General features: G+C 30.2%; 2 protein-coding genes across 4 annotated transcripts in view; both read right to left on the reverse strand.

Moving 5' to 3' along the window:
• Positions 1-4,535: 4,535 nt before the first annotated feature.
• Positions 4,536-5,437, reverse strand: LOC136080559 (uncharacterized). The gene is made up of 2 exons (XM_065797375.1): positions 5,267-5,437; positions 4,536-5,001 (listed from the first exon to the last, which is right to left on the reverse strand). The coding sequence occupies exons 1-2, from the start codon at positions 5,330-5,332 to the stop codon at positions 4,636-4,638; spliced, it is 432 nt and encodes a 143-aa protein (XP_065653447.1). The 5' UTR covers positions 5,333-5,437; the 3' UTR covers positions 4,536-4,635.
• Positions 5,438-13,910: 8,473 nt separating this feature from the next.
• LOC136080560 (dynein axonemal assembly factor 4-like) overlaps positions 13,911-23,084 on the reverse strand; it is a 25,700-nt gene continuing 16,526 nt past the window's right edge. For all 3 annotated transcript variants that reach the window (XR_010638529.1, XM_065797376.1, XM_065797377.1), the window contains one exon: positions 13,911-14,116. Coding sequence is in view for 2 of the 3 variants with exons in the window: in XM_065797376.1 (XP_065653448.1) it covers positions 14,016-14,116 (101 nt within the window). In the remaining variant the exon portion in view is untranslated. The remainder of the gene's footprint in view (positions 14,117-23,084) is intronic.

Consider the following 23,084-nt stretch of genomic DNA (forward strand, 5'->3'; position numbering starts at 1 on the left):
GCTGCAAATCTTTTCATTGTCTTGTTAATATTTTTGTGAACAGCTTTACAGCTTTGCCCACTAAAAATTCCGAAGGAATTTTTTTTTCTTTCTAGAAACACGATGAGGTGTGACTGTATGATGTGAAATTTCTAGCCCAGACAGATCTTGTGTGTCCTGTATTCTATCAGATACTGATGAAAGTTGCACATTTCTGGCATAAGTTCCTGAATATCTCTGCTGAATTCAAAAGAAAGCTTTATTACAAAACAAATTTAAAAAAATTATGCTTATAAATACTAATAAATATAATGTAAACTATAAGTGAAAAAGAATTAACTAATTATATACCTTTTTTGAATTTTCTTAAAATCTCAGTACAAAGTATCATCAAGAGAGGAGCTATAGTTATGAGTTCATCCAAGCAAGAAAGTACTTTTCACAGTTAGGTTCATCAAATCCTCCTCTATTGTAACCGTACCTCGTTACAGTTTTACTAATTAAGCACTTTTTAGTTGAATCCTCAGCCATCAGGACATTTCTTAATTGTGTAATAATATCAAATATATTCAAACAAATTTAATTCATGTGACGCAACTATGTCAATAACAAGAGTTTCTCCAGACTCCTCGATTAGGTATGGTTGAACAACATTTTTATATCTTTTCATGCCCTCATAAAGTTTACTATACTCAATAAATTCTGATATCAATTAGCAAAACTTTAAAAATGTCTTAACTTTCTATTTTTGTTGTCTTTTTCTCCTTGACAGTAACAGCAGGCATACTTTCCACCAGGTGCTTTTAACTTTTAGTATAAAAAAAGACAATAAATGCAAAGTGAAATATTAATAAAATAATAAAAAGCAATCATTATGTTTAACCGACAGAAATATCCAGTAAACAATTAGTAAGCTTCAGGTCAACTGTTACTGTGTATTTTATGTCACTCAGCTTAAGTAACTTAATGAGCCTCTACAAGTTACAATTACTTTCTTGTACTTCACGTACAAGACCCAAAAGAAAAACTGTATTTAACTCTGTATTTTTCATGTTTCTTTTCTCAGATTGTAGCTCTTCTGGTTTGAAGATGTTCATTATGACTTTCAGTAAACCTTGACACCCCTTAATACCATCTTTTATTAAGCAATTATAGGGATTAAGTTTTCTGTGTTTACAAATTTCTTTTATTAGTTTCCACATTCCTGGAACAGATACAATATCTTTTTGAATTGTATCTACAACCTTGCAATTTTCATTGTTGTGTGTTTGTTGAAAGCTGTATGAAACTTATATATACTAATATATAAGTTGTATAACCTATATAAACTTATATAACTTATAAAATTCATAAAATTGATCTAACTGAAATGGTTTGATCTAAATACTTTTTTGAGGCATTAGGTTCAATACCTAGAAAAAAATTCGAGAATAATTTATAAATATATAAGTAATAGGAATATATGCAAAATCAAGTTCATGTACATTACTGTTATCTCCATAACCCAAATCTTTGCGTCTTTCAGTTATAATACAATTGTTGACATGGAAACATCCATTTTCTTTTTTATAGTAAATAATGTATCTGAAGATATTTCTAAAAAAGGTTATGCAATTTTCAGAGTAGAGAGCAGCATGAAGAGCTTTTTCACTTAATGTTTGACTTAATTATAAACGTATTTTATAAAATTAATAGTAAATATAGATAGAAAAATATAAATGCGCATTTACCTATTGCTACAGTTAATTTTTTATTGTCGTTTTATACATATCTTTTACAGAAAAAATAACTTGTTTGGATGTTTCTGAGTCTTGAGGAAGAATAAACTCATGTAGATTTTGCACTATTGCAGATTTTGTGCAAGGGTGTCTGATACCTCTACCTACCCTTTGGCAGCAATCTGTGCAAATAGATGCATTATTCACATCTGAGGCTCAGTCTCTTTACTAAAATCTTCAATTAAGAAAGATTGATTTTTCGATGACTTCTCTGCTCTTTTGCAATACAGCAAATGGGACGTATTTTTTTATTAAATTTTTAATCTGAATACAAGACTAAAACAAAATATTTTGTTAATTTAAAAATGCAAAACTATTTTGTTAATTTTACAAATATTACGCAATTTAATATATGTAAATATATTATGTAATGTAAATATTGATTAAAAATTGTTTAAAGTATTTAAACATATAATTACTAATAATTTAAAGTATTAAAATGACGCATAGATCAGTATCCTGTAATCTACCTAGCTTTTGTATAAATCTTCTTCCAATTTTTCACAAATCTTCTATGTTTTGAAAAACATACCCTTTATTCTAAAATTGTTTAATATGTTATTTTGTATATTTACATTTTCATATATCATCAATACGTCAGCATTTATAACAAAGTTTTGTTTAATCTTTTTTAAATGAAGACAATTTTTACATTTTGAACAAACTCTAGATGGTAGAGAATTGATTTCCAAAATAAACCCTGGATCCACATATTGAATAATAAGTTTTTGTAGAGCTGAGTTATTCTTTAATTTATGACATTTTACGTCTTTATTTAGACAGCAAAAACAAACTATATTTCTGTTTTCTTTTTGAAACCTTTGTCTAGTTAAGATCATTTTGACGCAATACTGAAAGTTTTTTTATGAATCTTAAGTAAATTTTTTTACTTTTAATACCAAAATGTAAAGTAAATTTTAAAATTGTCTTTATATAAAGACCTTTTTAGGTTTAAAATAAAGCTTAAAACAACTGCAAACGCATTTTATATATTTAAGACAGGTTCAGGTTCTGCGTTTTTTGGTGTTTGAGAAAGCTAAATTCAAGACAAAAGATAAACCCCAAACATTTGTATGTTTAAATATTGGGATGATTTCAGTATTGAACAAAAAAATCTAGAAAATTTCCCCCCTGCCCCAAACGTGAAAGCAACGATTTAACAATTTTTTTTTAACTATTCTTAACTAAATTCATTTTCAATAAGAAACGTCGTGCAGTTATTTCTTAGCGTTCAAAAATGACGACCATTTAAACTTATAACTCCCCTCAAATTGAGGGTGACAAATTTAATATTGCCATAACTCTTGAATGCTGAAAGATTTTTCCATAAATTTTGAAATTTATAAATTAATGTATTTTTGGTTGAGATACGTGGAAAAAAAATTTATGAACTTGTTGCTCTCATCTTTAGAACAGGCGGCAAAATTTATAGGGCAAAATTTATATTTTTGTTCCGAGGCTTTAATCATTCCGATATTTTTATAAGACTTCTTTATTTTGACATAAGTATAAACATGTAAATGTTTGCAGTTTACTCTATTTTTTGGAAGTTAGTATCTAAAACACCAAAAAAGGCTAGATCCACCACTGAGTTGCAGTTTCTTCTGCAAAGTGATTATTTTAAAAAAGCGTATATAATCCCAAAAAAGAACGCTTTTTATTTTCTTTTTAAATTTAATAAATCTCATAAAAATAAATCTCATGCACACCCAAAGTATTTATATTTTTTGAAACATCATGAGTACCTTTTAGGTCTACTTAAAACCTTTAAATCGAAGCAGTGAGCAGTGTATAGTTTGAAATTCGAACAAAATAATAAACAACGATGTAAGTAGTTTTAATTTTATTTTCGTGTGTATGTCCAGTTTATTTTTTTTTTATAATTTTTCAGTTTAAAAAAAAAAATTGATAATTAATTAAAAATTTATGTATTCCGATGTTAAAAATAAATATAGTTCAAAGGATGTTTAGATTAATGAGGTGGATCAAGTGGATCAACATGGCTACAGTTATGAATGGGTTCAGATGCACTAACTATATGTTTACAGTTATCGATAAATATAGAATGGATAATGTAGATATGAGCAGCCGTGGCGCAGTGGTAGCGCACTTGCCTCAGAAACAACGGATCCGTGGTTCAAACGCCACCTCTGGGCAAGTCTTGCGACATCGGTTAGGAAGGAGGCGTAAACTTTCATTTAAATGCTCATACGCGGTGCTCTGTGATAAGACCGTAAGGACTTCTTGGGGCACCTAAATAAAATTACAAAAAAAAAAAAAAAGATATACAGCCAGTAAGAATAGAACTTTTATTTAAGTCCGCGCAAAGAAAAAAATTTAAAAACTTTTAATTGTCTATTGTCAGAAAAATTGAAATCAAATTATTAAATTGTTTTGGTTTAAAATTTAGGTCAACAAATTGTACAAAATTTATAATACAAGTTATTATACAAAAAAAAAAAATATATATATAAATGTAATTTTAGTAATAAACCGCCTTTGCAAAGGCTTAATTTATTTTTGAATAATGTTGATGTTAATTTTTGTTATGCTCTTTTTATAATAAACTGCAACCGTTGCCCTATACAACATCCGGCATCCCTGGACAAGACATGCATAAAAACGTTGCATTGTTACTTATTTTTTAATCAGAAAATGGAATTTGGTGATTGGTCAGCTCTATTATATACATAATACTGACCAATCAAAAATGGTATATTAGTGAACTTTAATAGTTATAAACTTTATTAATTTACATGAGCTTTAATAAAAAGAATGTTAAAAATTCAACTTTATTTTTTTCTTTTATATTTCACTCATTTATTTTTTATTATGTTTCACTAATTAACAAGCAAACTAATAATGTGCGTATAAAATATCATTCCATACTTGCGTAACGTTTAGTTGTTTCAATAGGCCGTTTTGTAGTTGCTCTGTATTTTTCCGTAGTTCTATATGAACCTGTTGTTCCATGATTTTCACGAGTATGGTGACTTCCTGAATGGTGAGTTCTATATCGTTTTGTATTAGTAAAATGTTGCCCAGTACTTCTATCTGTACCCGTATGTTTATTTGTTGTATACGGACCATGTGTTGCTGTTACACGTTCTCTTCCAGTATAATGGCCAGAATGACGTCTACTTATTGTAGATGGATCATATGTTGGATGCTCTGTACCTGCAATTTCGCCTAAATCTCTTCCATGACGCAATAAACCTTTAGAGTTGACTCTTAAACTTTTAAACTAAAAAGGTTAAGAACTTCAAAGTATAAGAACTTCAGTTTTGATTAAAACTATACTGACCCCAAAAAAAAATATCAATTTTACTGACGCGAGATAAAGATTTTTTTTTTAAACATACATTCACACACATATATAAACATATACAATTTTTTTTATATTTCTCATTGGTTCTTATTAGTACATTTTATAATTTACAAATTAAATAATTTTCAATTAAAATAATTCATATAAAAGACAACAATAACTCATATAAAAGTCAACAAACCTTGCTACCAGTTGATCTGGTTGCAACAAACACAAAGAGCACAGCTAAGCACAAAACTTTAAACATCGTAATAAATTTTCTAGGAATAGTTTCCAACAGCTAAATTTATTAACTATAGCTGTTTTCTTGTTTTATAGTTTAAAGGTGCGACATAACAATCTTATATGAAACGTAACCTAGATACATACAAAAAAATAATTATTCGACACGTTTTTGTTCTAGACTTACTAATTATCAAATTTCTTTTAACAAACAAAAATCTTTTATTTAAAAAAAAATAAAAAATAAATAAAAGTACAGTATTAACTATATTCGGTTATATAGATCATTTATTTATTAAAATTGGTATAAAATTCCGTTATAAATACAAGATGCGTTATATCTATTATATATGTAGATTACAGTTGTTAATGATACATATCAATTTTTATAAATTCATGTTAAAATAGAGAGTAAAAAGGAAGATCACTAAAAATATTAGAAGTATATTCTCAAATCTTCAATTGTAAAAATGAGTTCTTTAAGTTTTCGTTTAAAAGTAAAGTACTTTGATGAATAAAATCCTCAGTAAAATTTTAAAAAACTATTTTATTCCATAAGAATAGTCAGCAATAATTAATACAAAATTTAAAAAGGTTTGTTCGAAAAATGGGCTGCTGACTAAAATTATCATCGCGTAAAATGTACTTATTTTTTTATTTCAATGAATACAAATTATGGAAAAAAATCGGGGATGAATTGGTTTAAATTTAAACATAAAACAAAGAATATTAAAAATTTTAAGCTCATATATATTAAAAACTTTCATTTCAAATAATAGAGGCTTGGCATGAGTATAACGGTCTTTAAAATATATAAGACGTACTACATTCTTCTTCATGACAATAAAGAGGTTTAAGTTTATTTTTATTGGTACTTGTTATGCCTAAAACCTGGCCCGGTCCAACCTTAAAGCCGACTTTTCTTTATTTTACTTAAAGTCTTTGTTTTTGCAAAAGATATACACTTGTTTACCTTTTTATTGGTTAAAAATTTACAGATTTAAAAAATATTCAAAAATCTGCAAAGTTTTGGTTTTTAGAATATTACGGTTTTTATTTTGTATTATTCAGGAAGCGATGAGATAATTACTTAAACTAATATGCAGGTGTGTGGGTTTTATACAAAACTTACAAAATCATTTAAATTGAATCATTCAGGTTGTACTGAAACCAACAAAAGAAAGAAATTTGTTTAGAGACAACAGAGACCAAATGGAGACCGTTCAGCTGTAGCATTATACCGTCGAAACATTCATGCTAGACTTGTATAACGCATGTGCGCTAAAGTTGATAACGAAGACATAAGACATAAGCAAGTGATGTGACGCAGCGCCACCGAGAGGAGGGGGGGGGGGGGACGAAAGAGACAGTTTCTCCCGGTTGGCAGATATCCAAAGGGCGCCAAACGAAAAAAAGGTATCTAAAAGCAAAAAAAGGTTCTTTATCTATAATATAGTGAAATTTTGATAAAAAGGGCGCCAATCAGGGTTGATGTCCCAAGCGGCGTGACGGATCTCAGCGGCCCTGATGTGACGTCCCGTTTTGAGTTAAAACTCGTGGTGCTCGTTTGAAATGGTCACAATGCAATCAGTGAAATTATTGCGCACCGTGTCAGTCTTCTCACACGACATTTTCATGTAGCCAATGCATTTGAACAAACAAATGCTATGTTACTGATTTATGTTGTTTAAAACTTTGTTTATTTTTGCAAAAAAAAAAAAATTCAAATAGTAAATATTTGTATTACTTGTAAACTTGGTATTAGAGTTTTTTAGCCAAAAACCTAAATCCCTGCCAGGATAAAAAAGTTTTAAACTTTTTTATCCTGGCAGGGTTTTAGGTTTTTGACTAAATTTCACTTGATAAATTTTTGATGTGATTTTTCCATGTAAGATTTTTATCTATACTAACACCTAGAAAGTTGGTTACTCTTACTTTTTAAATTTGTATATTGTCAATAACAAGTTGAGGCATGTTAATTGGCAGTTTATGCTTTTTAATGAAAAATGTTATTAATGTTGTTGTTATTCGATCTTGTAGTAATGATTTTTCTTTATTTTTTAGCGTATTAAGTTTTACTTATAATTTTTAGTTAGTCGTTTATTGTTTTATTTTTTAGTTATTTTAGTTACAGTCTTAGAGCGAACTATGTATAACAGAATTTTAAATTTTCTTAATCTAAATGATATTCTATATAATAAACAGTTTGGATTTCAGCCAGGGTATTCAACTGACCATGCCATTATTAATATTGTTCACGATATATTTAAAGCATTTGACGAAAGTAAATTTACCCTCTGAGTTTTTATAGATCTTAGCAAAGCCTTTGATACAGTAGACCATAGCATTCTGATAAAAAAACTTGAAAGTTATGGAATTAAAAGCACATATTTAGAATGGCTCAAAAGTTATCTAAGCAATAGAAAACAATACATAGCACACGAAGAAGGAAAAACTGATTACTTGACTATAACTTGCGGTGTTCCCCAAGACTCAATTCTGGGTCCACTGTTATTCCTTATTTGTGTAAACGACTTTCATAAGTTTTCAAATATTTTAAATTCAGTTTTATTTGCAGATGACACAAATTTCTTTTATTCTAATGGAGATGTCAACCTTTTATTTAAAATAGTAAACAAGGAACTCTTAAACCTAGCGGAATGGTTTAAGGCAAACAAATTATCATTAAATTTAAATAAAACTAAGTATACTTTTTTTCATAGAATTCACAATAAAGACAATATTCCATTAAAACTTCCTGATCTTAATATTGGTAACTCTAAAATAATTAGAGAGTCATCATTAAAGTTTTTAGGAGTAATACTTGACGAAAACTTGAAATGGAGAGAACACATAAGAACGTTAGAAGATAAAGTTTTAAAAAATATTGGCATTCTATACAAAGCTAAGCAATTATTAAACCAAAACTGTTTAAAAATCTTATATTTCTCCCTCATTCATTGTTATATAAACTATGCAAATATTGTATGGAGCAGCTCTAATGTAAGTAAAGTTAAAAAATTGCTTAGTAGACAAAAACACGCTGTCAGAATTATTTCAGGTGCAGGTCGTTTTACACATTCTAAAGAACTATTTAAAAATCATCACATACTTAATGTTTTTCAGTTGAACCTTTATCAAATTCTTATATTTGTGTACAAATTTCTTAATAAATTAACTCCTATAATGTTTAATACACTTTTCAATAAAATTAACTACGAGTACCCAACAAGGTTTTTAAATTACAATTATGAGCAACCTAAAATGCAGTATTTGGTTACTAAATTTTCTATTGCCATCAGAGGTCCTAAATTATGGAACACTTTGTTGAATAACCAGCTGAAAAATTGTTTTTCGCTTTCTCTATTCAAACAAAAACTAAAACAAAAACTTCTTAACGATATTAATGAATTAAATTCTTTTTAAGATTCTTTACTTCGTCGTATTTTTTTTTTTTTTTTCTTCTTTTTCTTTTTTAACACTTATCTTATTAACTGGTCTTTAATTTAAATATTCCTTAAATTCTTCTATTAACTTATTTTTAATTTTTAGGTGTAATTATTATTATTATTATTTTTTTTTATTTTTTTTACGATTTTTTTTTGATTATAGATTAGTTACTGATCTTAACATACTTGTAAAATTTGTATTTATTTTTTATATCGTACAAAGTAATTTTATGTTTACATTTTAATGATTGTACACGCTTGCTGATGAAAGCACGTCGGGGCGTAGTGGTGTAAATTTTATTTATATAAAACGGCATTGTATTCTTTTTTTTTTAATGACGAAAAAAAAAAAGGAAAAAGGTTATCAATTATTTTTAAATAGTGATATCTAATTTTTTATACAGTTATATATTTTTTGTTTTTATTTTCGTTTTAGCCATTTATTGTATGTGTTTTATTCTACCGTGTATAATTATTACTTTTTTTTTTATTTATTTATTATTTTTAATTTTATGTTGTTGTTTCCTTGTTATTGTTGTTTTTTTTTTTGTTTTTTTGTCAAAAGAACTTAACGTAATTTTTTGTTTTGCTTGTAATGTTAGTTGTAACTTTTGTTTTGGTTTGATTTTCTCAGTGCTTTTCTGTTTATATTTTATTTATTTACTTTGTCATATTATTTGCAATATATTTCGGTTATAATATTATAAGAAAAATATATTTACTAAATCTCAATAATTTTTTTTAGCAATAGTCGTTTTTATGCCATCGTTAGTTGTTACGTTTTGTCAGTTTATTACTGTTTGTAACTGTAATAAACTGACAAAACGTAACAACTAACGATAACTTTGTATGTATTTGTATATTGTTTTATGGAAAGTTATACCGATTCATTTAAATTATTATAATTACTATACTATTATTAAAATAACATGCTATTATCATTGTTTTTAAAATAACATGTTATTATTATTATTTGTTATTAATATAAATATTATTTTCATTATTATTTTTACCATTACTATTTTAATCATTATCATTAGGTGTTTACTTAATGTTAGTAATTTATACTATTTGTAAACAACCTTGAAATGTAATACCAAATATTTCAGAAATATATTAATTGATTGATTAATGAGAGGATGGAGAAGATTCCATTTAGTTTTATCAATGTTAAGAGATAATACATATATATATATATATATATATATATATATATATATATATATATATATATATATATATATATATATATATATATATATATATATATTATTATTATTATTATCATTATTATTGTTATTATTATTATTATTATAAATTTGCCGTTTAAAATAAATACAACTCTCGTATTGGTAAAGTATACACATGGCGAGGGCAAGAAGAAGACAAAATAGTCTTATCGTCAAGGTCCCAATAATACCTAAATAATATTGCCATCAAATCTTGTCTTTAAAAATATTGTCAAATAAAAAAAAATTTAATTACTGCGATTAGGAATTTCTAATTAGGAAGTATAATGAAAAGAATTTAAAATTTTAAGGAAACATTTTTAGTTTTTCATATTAAGAAAATAAAAATAAGTTTTAAGAACTAAATTTTAAAACCTTTGCAAATAAAATGAAAATATACTATACAACATTTTATAGGCCAACAATTAAATATAGCTGTAAAAGAAGTCCTTCATGCTTTGATTAATTAAAATTATTTCTTTTAGTTTTGATTTAAAAATATTTATGTTTGCAATCGTTTTGATGTCACTTCTAATTACTATACTCCATAGTTGGGGGCCCCTAGCTGTGATAGAATACTTAGTGGCTTCAAAGTGAGTTTTAGCTCGAATATAATTATTGTTTGCATGTCTAGTAAGATATTTGTGCTGCATTTTTTTAAAATAATATTTTTTTAAATAGGAAAAATGGAAATAGGTCTATAATTAGAGACATTAGAAGGATCACCCGATTTGAAAACTGGTATAACTCTTGCAGTTTTAAAACTTTCTATATGTAAATATATATATATATATATATATATATATATATATATATATATATATATATATATATATATATATATATATATATATATATATATATATATATATATATATATATGTATATATATATATTTTTATAAATATATATATTTTTATAAATATATATATATTTTTTTATAAATATATATATATATTTTTATAAATATATATATATTTTGTAATTCACCTCCCCAAGGCCGAGAAGGCCACTACAGATGAGGAGGCTACTTGCGGTTATAACCCTCTCTCAACTCTATAACGCCGAAACACGAACCTTGACGAACAAGGACGCTGCGCAGAGAAACAAGTTGAGCGCGGTACTAGCAGGGACGTGGTGGGAATCGAACTCGGAACCTCTCGCTTATGAAGCGAGAGCTCTTCCACTACACCACTATCGCATATATATATATCGCATATATATATATATATATATATATATATATATATATATATATATATATATGTAATAATTATAATATAAAACTTTATTATACTATAATATGTTTTATTGCAATAAGAAATCCTATTTAGTGGTAAAGAAAAACTCCCGAGGAGTAGCAAATTAGAAATAAAATAAAGTTTAATAGACGCATTCACGTGTTCCTATATAAGAAAAGAAAAATGAAATTTAATAAGTGCGATGTATCTTCTTATATTTTATCTTTAAAATGAATTTGGACTTCTTAGTATAAAAAATGTTTACATAACGTGGCCTTTTGGACCGAATCCAGAAATATTTACATGTAAAAAGCCAAAAATTCTTATCACCGAGCCTTATTAATAAAAAAGAAAAAAGTTTAAGGCTTGAAAAGTTTTTGTATATTTTTTGTTTTTACTGTTGTGATCTAATTTGTAATTAATCCCTCACTTTTCCATGCTAATCACATTTTATTTTTCTCGCATAACTTATTTCTTGACAAAGGAGTTTATTTGTAGATGGTCTACTTAAAGTTATTCTTACTTTTAATATTATTGCAAAGATGAGACAAACCATGACTTAAAATACTATAAAATGTTTGGCATACAGGTATGAATAAAGGAAAAGGAAAAACTGTTTCAATAAACACTGGTCTTCCTTTAATTTTATTTTTGTTTGACCGAGGAGTTTATTTCCCGTGCAGAATTGCACATCCTTGATGAGGTTGATTTCTCGTAATAATATAAAATAACGTAAAAATATAAAATTTTTTATTGAAAAATAAGGGCGTAGAAAAATCCTCTTTAACAAACTTAAAATTAAACTTTAGAGTTTTGCTTTCACAATCACAGGTACAAATAGAAAAATCTTCCTATAAAAAGTGCAAATTTGAGTTTTCTATAGGTTGGTTGGTTCAGTGATTTCTATTATTGAGTTTTTTTTTAAGAGCACAAAGCATTATTTCACACGGTTTAGTACACAATGGTTTAGTACAATACAGTTTTTATTTCGGTTTTCATACAATTTCATACAATACAATTTCATACGGTTTCAATTTCGGTACAATTTCATACGGCTTTCATAGTACAATACGGTTTAGTACAATTCCTTACGGTTTAGAACACAAAGCATACTTTCTTACGGTTTCTCTTTTATTTGAAAGCATAAGTAGGTAGAAAAAGGAGAAATTTTTCCTTACTAGAAGAAATATGACTAGTGTTTTGACGGTTTTTTAATTTCATTTTTAACGACTTTCAAGTATACTTCAAGTATACCATTTTGACATACCAAAAATGTCATACGTAACTTACATTACTAAATAAAAGAAACTAAAAACACATTGCCAATAAAAAATTCAAAGCAAATCAGCTGGAAACTAAATAGTTTCTTGAACATTTATTAATAACTAACGTTTATATAAACTATAAATTTTGAAAATATTATGATTTTATATCTTGAACTACTTATTTCAAAATTTAAAAACACAATACCTGTTATCCTTGTAATTCGACGCCCTGTCAAAAAAAGCCGAGGGTATTTTTATTATTTTTACACATGATCATATTTTGATGGCTACTAACAATAAGTGTACTATTTCTCGATTATATTACATTGATGTTCTTGTTACATGTTGATTCATCATGGTACACGTTTATAGATTTACATGCTGGCACATCTTAAAGTAGCACATCTGAAAAACTTGTAAAACTTTAATATATTTGTTTACTTTGGTTTATCATTTGTTTTTAATAATAATATTTTATTTTAATGCAATAAACCATGTGCGAACCTTGATTATAACTTGAAAGAATAAGTGCAAATCTTGGTATAAGAAAAAATAAAAATAAAAAAAATGTCGATTTACATTTACAAAAATGGATTTTTATTTGGATCACAACATTTTTTTCTAAATGTTATTTTTTAAAAGTAGGGCCCTGAGAGTTAAAAGTCTACAAATAAACAGCGTAAATTAGATGGTATAATTTTATTGAGGTGAGTTTCCACTTATCCATTTTTCTACGGGAATATCAGAATTTAGGAAAAGATAATCACGTGAGCATGCGTTGTTTGAAATTTAATTTTTCTAAAGCATGTTCACGTGATTATTGTTCTCTTTACTTTTTTGTTCCAACAGGAAAACGGACAAGTGGAATGTCACTTTTAAACAAGTAAATGAGCATATTTATATGAGGAAAATATAATTACTAATTATGCTATATCTAAAAACAATTTTGTACTGGACTGTTATATAATTTTAATATCTACATGTCGCCTACAGGGGCGCCCAAAACATTTTTTGGTCTATGAGATAGCAAACTTCCAGACATGGAGCAAATTCCAAACATTTATATGTTTATACTCAAATAAGGATGCTTTGCAAAAAATTGCGATGATTGGAGCTTGGAAACAAAAAAGCCCAAAAAATCTAGCCCCACCTCCTGCCCCAAGCGTAGAGCAACAATTTGATGAAATATTTTTTGTATTATTTTCAACTAGACTTATATTCATCGATTAATTTTAAATTTCATAGTAAAATATTTTAGCGTTCAAAAATTATGACCATATAAAGTTTAAACCCCCCTCAATTTGAGGGGGCACCCCTGGTCGCCTAAGTACAAAAAAATGCCTTGCGCGCTTTCTTTGTTAGGAGAATATTTTATTAAAAGATTCTGAATACTTCAGAATAATAAATAAAAAGCGAAAATAGTAACAAGAGGCCACTTGGACCTTGAAAATATATTAGCTTTAAAAAAATAAATAATCTATAACCAATGTATTTAGCAAAAACGTGTCTATACTGTAACTCTTTCTAATTATCACCTTGTATGACTTTCCGGATCTTGTCTGCATCTGATATTAAAGAAGTATTTTTTGGATCCAATTTTAAAGCTGATTCATAATCATAGAGCGCTGAAAATAAAAAAAAATAGAATTGCGTGTATAGTTTTCTGTTTAGTAGAGTGGGGGTATGTGGGGTGTAGTGGGTGGTTGTTTGGGATTTGGAAGTAAAATAGATACCGCTCTATTTCAAACAGCATTATCTTAATGAATTAAAAAAAGGATTTACTAATGTGACTTTTTTACATTTATGGATGCTCAAATTATTGAAAAAAAAAAAAGAATAAAAAAAATATTTCAAGATTCTACCCAATAAACACATAAACGTCTATTAAACGTCAAAACAACGTTAAAACAACCGTTTAGCTTCAGTCGATTATGCGTTCAGAATGAAACCAAGAATAACGTTTAGAAAAAACCTGCGTTATACATCATATCGTAAAAAAATTTGGAATATTCTTTTTGTTTAAACGTTGGTTATTTCAAACATTTAAAAACTTTTCGACGCCACTTTATATATAAAAGGGTAGGCCGCAGTATCTCATAAATTTTTCAAAGAGTCATTTGTACATGTGTCTGCATCAAATATTGTTCTTTTAACTATAAGAAAAATGTTTGTTTTGAAAGTGTTTACGCAGCATATCTCTAAGTTCTGCCGAATTTCATTTTAAGTCTGAATTATTTGAATAATGACATGAACAAAAAACTTCCATTACATCTGTTCCGATTTTTAATTTTTTCGGTTAAATACATACGAATAATGGTGTATTTCATAGGGTTGTATTTCGTAGGGTTATCGCCGTAAACAAAAACTTACGAAAATTTCGCATTTTTATTTTCCATATTTTTTTCTTTTTTTTTTAAACATCTTCGCTTCCAACAAGGCAGCAAGCAGCCACTAATTAAAGTTGGAAGTTACTGAAAGAGAAAAGATGAAGATTGTAGAGCAAGATAACGAGTGACAGACGACTTAAAAGATTGCAAATTATGAGTCAGGAAAGCAAGATAAAGGAAGCGAATTCTAAAGAGCTGATGTTCGAGGAAAAAAACTAGACGAATAAGCGTTTTTGGAGCACTTAGGAACAGTCACAGAAAAAGGATGAGACGTAATTGAATGACGAGTAACACGAGAATGAATTATAGCATATGGCACAAGAGACGCTAGCTCTTTAGAGCAGTGCCCATTATAGTATTTGTAGAAAAGAGAAAGAGAAGCAACATTACGAAGATGTGATAATGGTTGGAGGTTGGCTGCAAGAGCAGGTCCAACTATGTTTACAACACGTTTTTGCACCTTGTCTAAAAGAGAAAGGGCATCATTAGAGGATCCGCCCCAGATATGGCAACAATATTCCATACAAGGCCGGATTTGAGATTTATAGAGATAGAGAAAAGATTCCGAAGTAAGAAAGTGACGGGCTCGATAAAGAGATGCAATCTTAGCAGATGCTAATTTTGCAACTGATTTGATATATGGTTTCCAAGAAAGATTGGAAGTAAGAGTTAATCCTAGAAGATGAAGAGTAGGTGACTCATCGAGTACATCACCGTTCATAAATATAGGAAGATCTAAATTATTGCAATAACGATTGGCTGAAAAAAATTGAGTTTTATCTGAATAAAAGTTCACCAGCCACTGTGAGCCCCATGCTGTAGCAGAAGTAAGATCCGTTTCAAGCTCAAATGCCCCATCCAAGCAATCAGAGGGTGTTGGTTTTTTATCACGACAAGAATAAATGGTAGTGTCATCAGCAAACAATGCCACCTTAGATAAGAGAATATCTAGAAGATCGTTAATGTAGATTAAAAAGAGTATAGGGCCATGGATAGAACCTTAAGGAACCCCTGAAGTTACAGAATAAGAAGAAAAGTGTCGTCCATCGAGGACAACTTTTATGCTACGATTAGAAAGGAAGGATTCGATGATCTTAAAGATGTTGCCGGATACACCATAAGAAGAAAGCTTATGGAGAAGACCAGCATGCCAAACTTTATCAAAAGCTTTTGAAATGTCCAGAGCAATGGCCTTAACCTCTCCACCTTTATCTAATGCACGATAAAACCTGTCAGTCATTACTGTTAACAAATCAGTAAGTGATTAGATTCAAGAAAGTAAGTGATTAGATTCAAGATGAGAAATTAAGTGTTTGTTAATTAAAGATTCAAAAACCTTGCTTATGATAGGAAGAAGACTAATAGAACGGTAGTTAGACGAATCAGATCGCTCTCCAGAATTTTTGAAGATAGGGATAACAGATGCCGCTTTCCAGCAGGCTGGAAAGCAAGACTCTGATAAGCACTTGTTGAATAGTTTTTAGAGTATAGACGACAGCTCCGGAGAACAATTCTGCAAGACAATAACAGGTATGTTGTTCGGGCCACAAGCTGTAGAAGAGTCTAGGCAGGAAATCACTCTAGATACAGATGCTGGAGTGATATGAATGTCAAGCAATGGATCAACTTGTTTGTTGGCAATATCAGGTAGAAAGCAACTAGTTGAATCAAGAGATGATATTGATGAAAAGTTTTTAGCAAACCATTCAGCTTTGTCTTTAGGTGAGGTGACTAAGTCTGAACCATTCAAGAGAGGTGGAATTACAGATTTGCCCTTATTATTGATATTATTAAAGATTCTCCAGAAGTCACGAGAGCCTAATTTTTGAGATTTCATGACCTGAGAATAGCGGGTTTTGGCGTTAGACAAAACCTTTTTACAATTGTTTCTAGCAGTAATAAACAGACGCCTGTTTTCTGGAGAATTGTTTTGTTGATAAATATGGAAGTAACGGTTTCAATTGGCAATCGCAGCAGCACAGTGCGAAGAAAACCATGGAGGAGAGTGAGGCTTGACCTGGAATCGTCGAGAGGGAATAAAAGATTCCATGCCAGCCTGAATCCACAAAGTTATATAAGAAGCACATTTGTCGACAGGAAGACGAAAGATTTCTACCCATCCCAGTCAGCTTTACTGTAGTTGTAAGAGGTTCGATAATAGGGGGATTCAGGTCATGAAGAAGAATGAGATAATAGTTTTAGAGAGATCAAACTGTGATCAGAAGCACCTAAGAGTGAATGTGGAGAAACTGAGCACTGACTAGGATAAGAAACAAGACATAAGTCGAGTAGAGAAGGTAAATGATTCGGGTTGTCTGAAAAGCGAGTTGGAAAGTTGACTAACTGAGTTAGGGATTGAGAAAGGCAAAAGTTGTGGGCTTTAATGCCTGCCGAATCACTGACACTAGAGCCAAGCCATTCAGAGAGAGAGGGCTTGGTCAATATGATCAGAAATAACGTCAAAAAGTGTGCAGTCTTGAGATAAAGGAGAGCGATATAGAACAAAGAGAAAGGCAGTTCTAATTGCTTTTGTATCTCGACTGATGAAAGAGTTCGGCCCGATACAGGCAGCTTTAATTGCTTTTGTATCTCGACTGATGATATCCAGGGATCCTTCTTGACGGATCTGACGATCATAGAATCCTCTCTAGAAGTGGTGGAACGCGGTCTTCCACCTTTGTTATCTGTTGCCAACTTCCCTGTAGAACGATATTTGGAACATAGTCTTGATACGGTCCATTTTTTCACGCGATATTTATCACAAATACTTTTTTGTGACATTCCACTTACGTAATCGCCAATAATTTTCTTTCTTTGTTCCAATCCAAGACTGTCGGGAGCCATTTTTGCACTTGAAGTCATAAAAATAATAAAAATAAATAATCACGCTTCTCGAGGCTTTCCGTGTTACATTTACCTTGTGATGATACAATAATGCTCTGTGGAACATAACGTCTTGGTTGGATGTGGACTGCATTGATGTAATGAAACACTTGTTGTATTTCACTTCTTGTATTGAAGTTCTTCGATAAAACACTTTGATAAAACTCACTTCGATAAACTTGTCTTTCGATAAAAAGTCTTGATAATACTGACTGATTGACTTCCATATACTGACTGAATTACATGTCGATTTACAAGTCTCTTATATAGTAAAATGAACCTGTGTGAACCTGTTCTGGAAGATTCTAGATGCTTCTTTTCGATGCTTCTGGATGCGTCTGGATGCTTCTAAATGTTTCTGGATATTTCTGGATGCTACTGGATGCTTCCAGATGCTTCTTCTGGAAACTTTCGGAAGTTTCTGCATGCTTCTGGAAACTTCTAGATACTTCCTTTAATTATTAAAAAACTTCCGTGACGTTGACACGGACCAGACTTAAGAAAATGAAACAAACCAAAAAAGTTGCACTTGTTTTGTCCGCTGCAAAATGGCACTTGTCAACGAAATTCTTCCTGTGTGCTGTCACCTGTCAGCTGATTGCTCATGTCATGGCATGTTATGACTCCAGACTCCTGAACTGTTTGCTATGGTGGTATAGCTCGTTTCGTTTTTAAAACATGTAAAATGAGGAACACTTTTTAGCATTGTTCGATGTTGGTTGCAAATGTTTTGCCCAATACTGTATTTCTATATATATATATATATATATATATATATATATATATATATATATATATATATATATATATATATATATATATATATATATATAAGGGTGGCCCTTAGCTGTATTGAAATTTTCGAAAGTGAAAATGTTGCACCTCCCAACCCCTGATCATGTTCCAATCAACCAAATAAGGAACTGTGCAAAATTTCAGCTCAATCGGACAACCGCAAGGCGACCCTCAAACGCCTTTTAGTTGGAAACATAATATGCTTAATGATTAATTGCGTTCAAAAGCGACATACTTTTGTCTATATCGACCATGTTCTTATTTACTACACCAAAAAGCTACAAGGCAAAAGTATTTTCATGTACAACAATAACGTCCATAGAATCAAAACATAATGTGAACCAATGAACCTTGAGCATTACTGTTTCATAAGACAGGATTTAGTAGCAGTTGGGTACTTTTTACGGTCTCCGGCAACGATCTGTAAAACAAATTGCTACTCAGTTTCGTCTTTGGTGAAAATGTTATTATAATCCTAAATGAGTTTGACTCCTCTTTCCGCAACATCATTCACAACCACTATTTTCTTAAGTTTTTCAATTTCACTTTTGTAACCAGGATCATCCTTCCATACTTAAGGGTCCTTGTTCGGAAAATCGGTGCTGAGAGAAAATCTGTTGAAGAATGTTTTTGTACCAGGAGTTAACAGAGATGAAAACTCGATGTTTGGAAAGGAAGAAAAGTCTTTTTCGGGAAGAATGTATCTCTTGACTTGATTTTTTTCTTCCTCCGCTTTCTTCATTTTTGTCGAGCAAAAACTTGAGCCATATTTGCCTTAACTGCTGGTGGAACATTGTCATCAAATAAGGCGAGAGCAACAGTTTCGGGAACTAAGTACCAGAGGTGGTTGGAAAATTTCTTTGCAGCAGCCTTACTGACTTGTGGATCTGTCTTGATAATTAATCAGTTGGCACATGAATAGGAAATCATATGGTGCTGTAATTGCTTCTGATGATAGAAACCAGGCTTGAACGTACACTCGAGCAAGGAACATACATATTCTTCTTAAAGAGTTCTTCTCCGTAAGTGATAAATGAAATTGATTTTGAAAAAGGTATATCTTGAATGCATAAATTGCCTTGTCATCCATCTAGCATGACTTACAGCTCCTGGAATACGAAACGATATTCCGTTCTTCGGAATGCCACCAAGAAAGATCATTGTTAACTCCAACAATTCTCAGTAATCACCGCTCTGCTGTTTTTGTGTAGAAAGGTAGTGTTCAACAAATCCAAGAATGGTAGAGCGGACATCATCAGGCACTTCATTACTACCAGTTAAATAAACGTTCTTGTCGAGTTTCGTCCAGGCTTCTCTAAATCTTTTGAAAAGCGCGGAGAAATGTCCGGAGAAGAAGTTGCACCCATCAGTGACTCGAAATAGCTCCTCAAAACTAACTCAAAAATGTGGTGACGGCAAGGTTGCCTTGAAAAAGTACTATTATTGCCAGTCTATCTACCTTTTCAACACCAGTGAGTGCTGGGAGCAGCTTTCCATCCCAGTGTAGCACTAATTCTTGGCAATCATTTAGGTTAAAGTTTTGCTGAATTTCTGAGTATCTTACTTCTCTAAATTTTTTTAGGCGTTGAAAAGAAGTGCGATTTACCACCAGGTTTTCAGTATCACATCCAAAAGTTTCTGCAGCAGCTATTAATATGTAAACCCCATTTCTGTCAGTAATTTTGCACCTAACAAAAACGTCTGCGAGACGGGGAGTGAAAAATGGCAATGTACCTCGTGTTGTTGGAACTTTTGCTGCTGCTCCTGCTGTTGATATTTGCTGAACGATGGCAGGTGAACTTTCACTGTCGTCACCACTATTAATGTCTTCACTGCTTGATGCTGAATAATCAGTTTTTGATGTAGAAAGCTCATGAGTACCAAGATGTTGTTCCATTTCTTCATAAGTCCTTTTTCTCCTGGCAGTTTTCATTGCAGCGCGCTTCAGTGCCCTTTCTTCCTTGTGTTTTAGTTTGTGATCCACACCAAGCATAGATCCTGGTCGTCCTTTTTGGCACTAAAGGATTAAGAAATTCTTATCCTCTTTATTTTTCATCTGTTCCAAAACTTCTGAATGAGCTATGTCAAACAGATCATCCATATTGTCTACAAAGATATCTCTTTTTTCTTTGTCTTTGCCTGCACCTCTCGTCAAATTTGTAAGCTTCTCCATTTCATACAGTTTCAGTAACTTCTCAACACAGTGGTCAGTTCTTTTAGAAGGAATTCGTGCTTTTTGCCAAAAAATGGAAACTTCTTGAATCACCAGTATTGCACTTTCCTTTGTTGCAAGCTTTACAACTCTTACATTGCAGAAGAAAACGCGTAAAACTTGCCGGTTCGAAGGCAATTTGGCTCCGACGATTTGATTTGAAATGTAGCCAACAAGACAGACACGAAAATCTTTTCTTAACTTCTGTGACGAACTCCCAGACGAACTAGATGCCCTTTTACTGTCTAAAAAGAAGACAATCTAAAAGTCACTTTACACGAGCAGCACAAACAGTTTTGAAAACAGTTTTTAAACTTTTCACTTCAAAAATGACTCTCAGGGCAAAAATTTCGAAACTTCATGGACGATGAGGGTCGACTTACAGTTGTCCGATTACGCTAAAATTTTGTATAGATCATTATTTTTATGATTGGAACAAGAAATGGGGTTGGGAGCTAAACAATTTGAAAGTTTAAAAATAACAGCCACCCTAATATATATATACACACACACACACAAATATATATATATATATATATATATATATATATATATATATATATATATATATATATATATATGTATATATATATATATATATATATATATATATATATATATATATATATATATATATATATATATATATATATATATATATATATATATTTACATATACAGTGACCAAGAAAGGTTAAGAAAGTTAGGATGCAGGGGGGGGGGCGCTGAAACAGAAATTAAGGCGGCCTAACGCAGCTACAATTTAAATAGAAAAAATTGAAACTTTGAGTTAGTTTTGAGGGAAAGGGCAACGCTCCCTCTGCAACATGTCTCCATACCAGTGTTTATATATGTTTATATTTATCAAGTACCGACTTTGATTAACTTCCTACTCAGTTGTTTATTGCCTTTGACTTAGCAGAGTTGGAGGTATACTATTTATATTCTCATATATAAAAACTTAGTAAAATATTTGGTTCCATTACAAATTTTAATTGAACTTTAAGTGTTGTTTGACCGTTGTCAGTTCTTACTGAATCTCGCAATTAAATTAGCACTACCTCTCAGACTAGCTACAGCTCTGAATCTTTCAGCGCTTGTATAGCCCTGGTGAGCTTCTATGTTAAAATTTTTCCAGGCGCAAAGACCCGGGGAATTCATTTTAAAAAAGGCATCTCTTATACAAAAGAAATATAAATCGGCAAAAAACAATCTGGCGGAGTCAGTAAACAAGAAATACACAAAAGCATTGAAATCATCAGATGAAATTTGGTTAGTTTGATACCCGCTTGAAGATATTAATAACAGTTCTCTGCCTACTACTCGCGATGTTTACAAGTTTTTTAGGTTTGCATATTTTTTTAATTTTTTCAAACTTCAATTGGTGTATTACACACTTTTTCTATATCAGAAAAAAATGTGCTTTAATTGAATTTCTGCCTTTTGTTTGTTAAGGTATCACTTGAAAGCGATAAACAATTCATTTCAAGTTTTTTCCAAATATAAAAAGAATTAAATATTAAAAGTGATATTTCAAAATTAAAGTTAGCTGCTAAATTAACAATAAAAACTGTTAAAGTATTTTGGGATAAAGCTGATATTCCTTGCAAGCAGGAAAAATACATCGTTGAAAGTATTCTAAACCTTCATAATAAATGGAGAAAGCTTGCTAAGTCTAAATGTAAAAAATTTTCAAAGAAAGTTTTACTTGTTCAAGATTTAAAAAAAATAATGGATGATATTTTTGATATCAGTTTCCCAAATTGGAAAGATTATGTTAAAAAAACCAGACCATGTAAAGATGCAGAAGATATTGCCTGGTTTGCAGCTCTCAAATGTGGAGTTAAAACTGGAGGAAAAGGTGGGAGAGATAAATTATTAAAAAGAAAAAAAGAAAAAGAAGAAAAAGAAAAATCGAGAATCAATAATAAAAAAAAGAGCTAAAAATTCAACAATGAAACTGATTTTAACATTAATAATAGTAGTGACTCAGTTGAAGAATGGTTTGTTGCTGGGTTTGAGGGTCTGAGCGCTCTGATTTTCAGAGCTCTTCTAAAAGTTCAGAGTTCAAAACAAAAGTTAAATCATATTATTTAACTCTTCACTGGGATGGGAAACTCATGAAGCAAATATCTGGTGAAAAGTTCGACTATTTAACTGTTTTAGTAAGTGGTTTTCCAAATTGCCCGGAAAAAAAGTTTTATCTATTAAGCCTATTCAGTCTCGTACAGAAATTTCTACCTGTGGAGGAATTGTAGAAGATTCAGAGGAATAGAATCTTAAGAAAAATATTGTTGCCCAAGTTTTTGATACAAC

The sequence above is a fragment of the Hydra vulgaris genome, chromosome 05 (genome assembly GCF_038396675.1).
Source record: "Hydra vulgaris chromosome 05, alternate assembly HydraT2T_AEP".
NCBI lineage: Eukaryota > Metazoa > Cnidaria > Hydrozoa > Anthoathecata > Hydridae > Hydra > Hydra vulgaris.

Coding starts and splice junctions, on each gene's coding strand:
- LOC136080559 (XM_065797375.1), bottom strand. CDS start 5,332: ATGTTTAAAGTTTTGTGCTTAGCTGTGCTCTTTGTGTTTGTTGCAACC. Junction 5,002..5,266: donor CCAGATCAACTGGTAGCAAG/GTTTGTTGACTT, acceptor TAACCTTTTTAG/TTTAAAAGTTTAAGAGTCAA.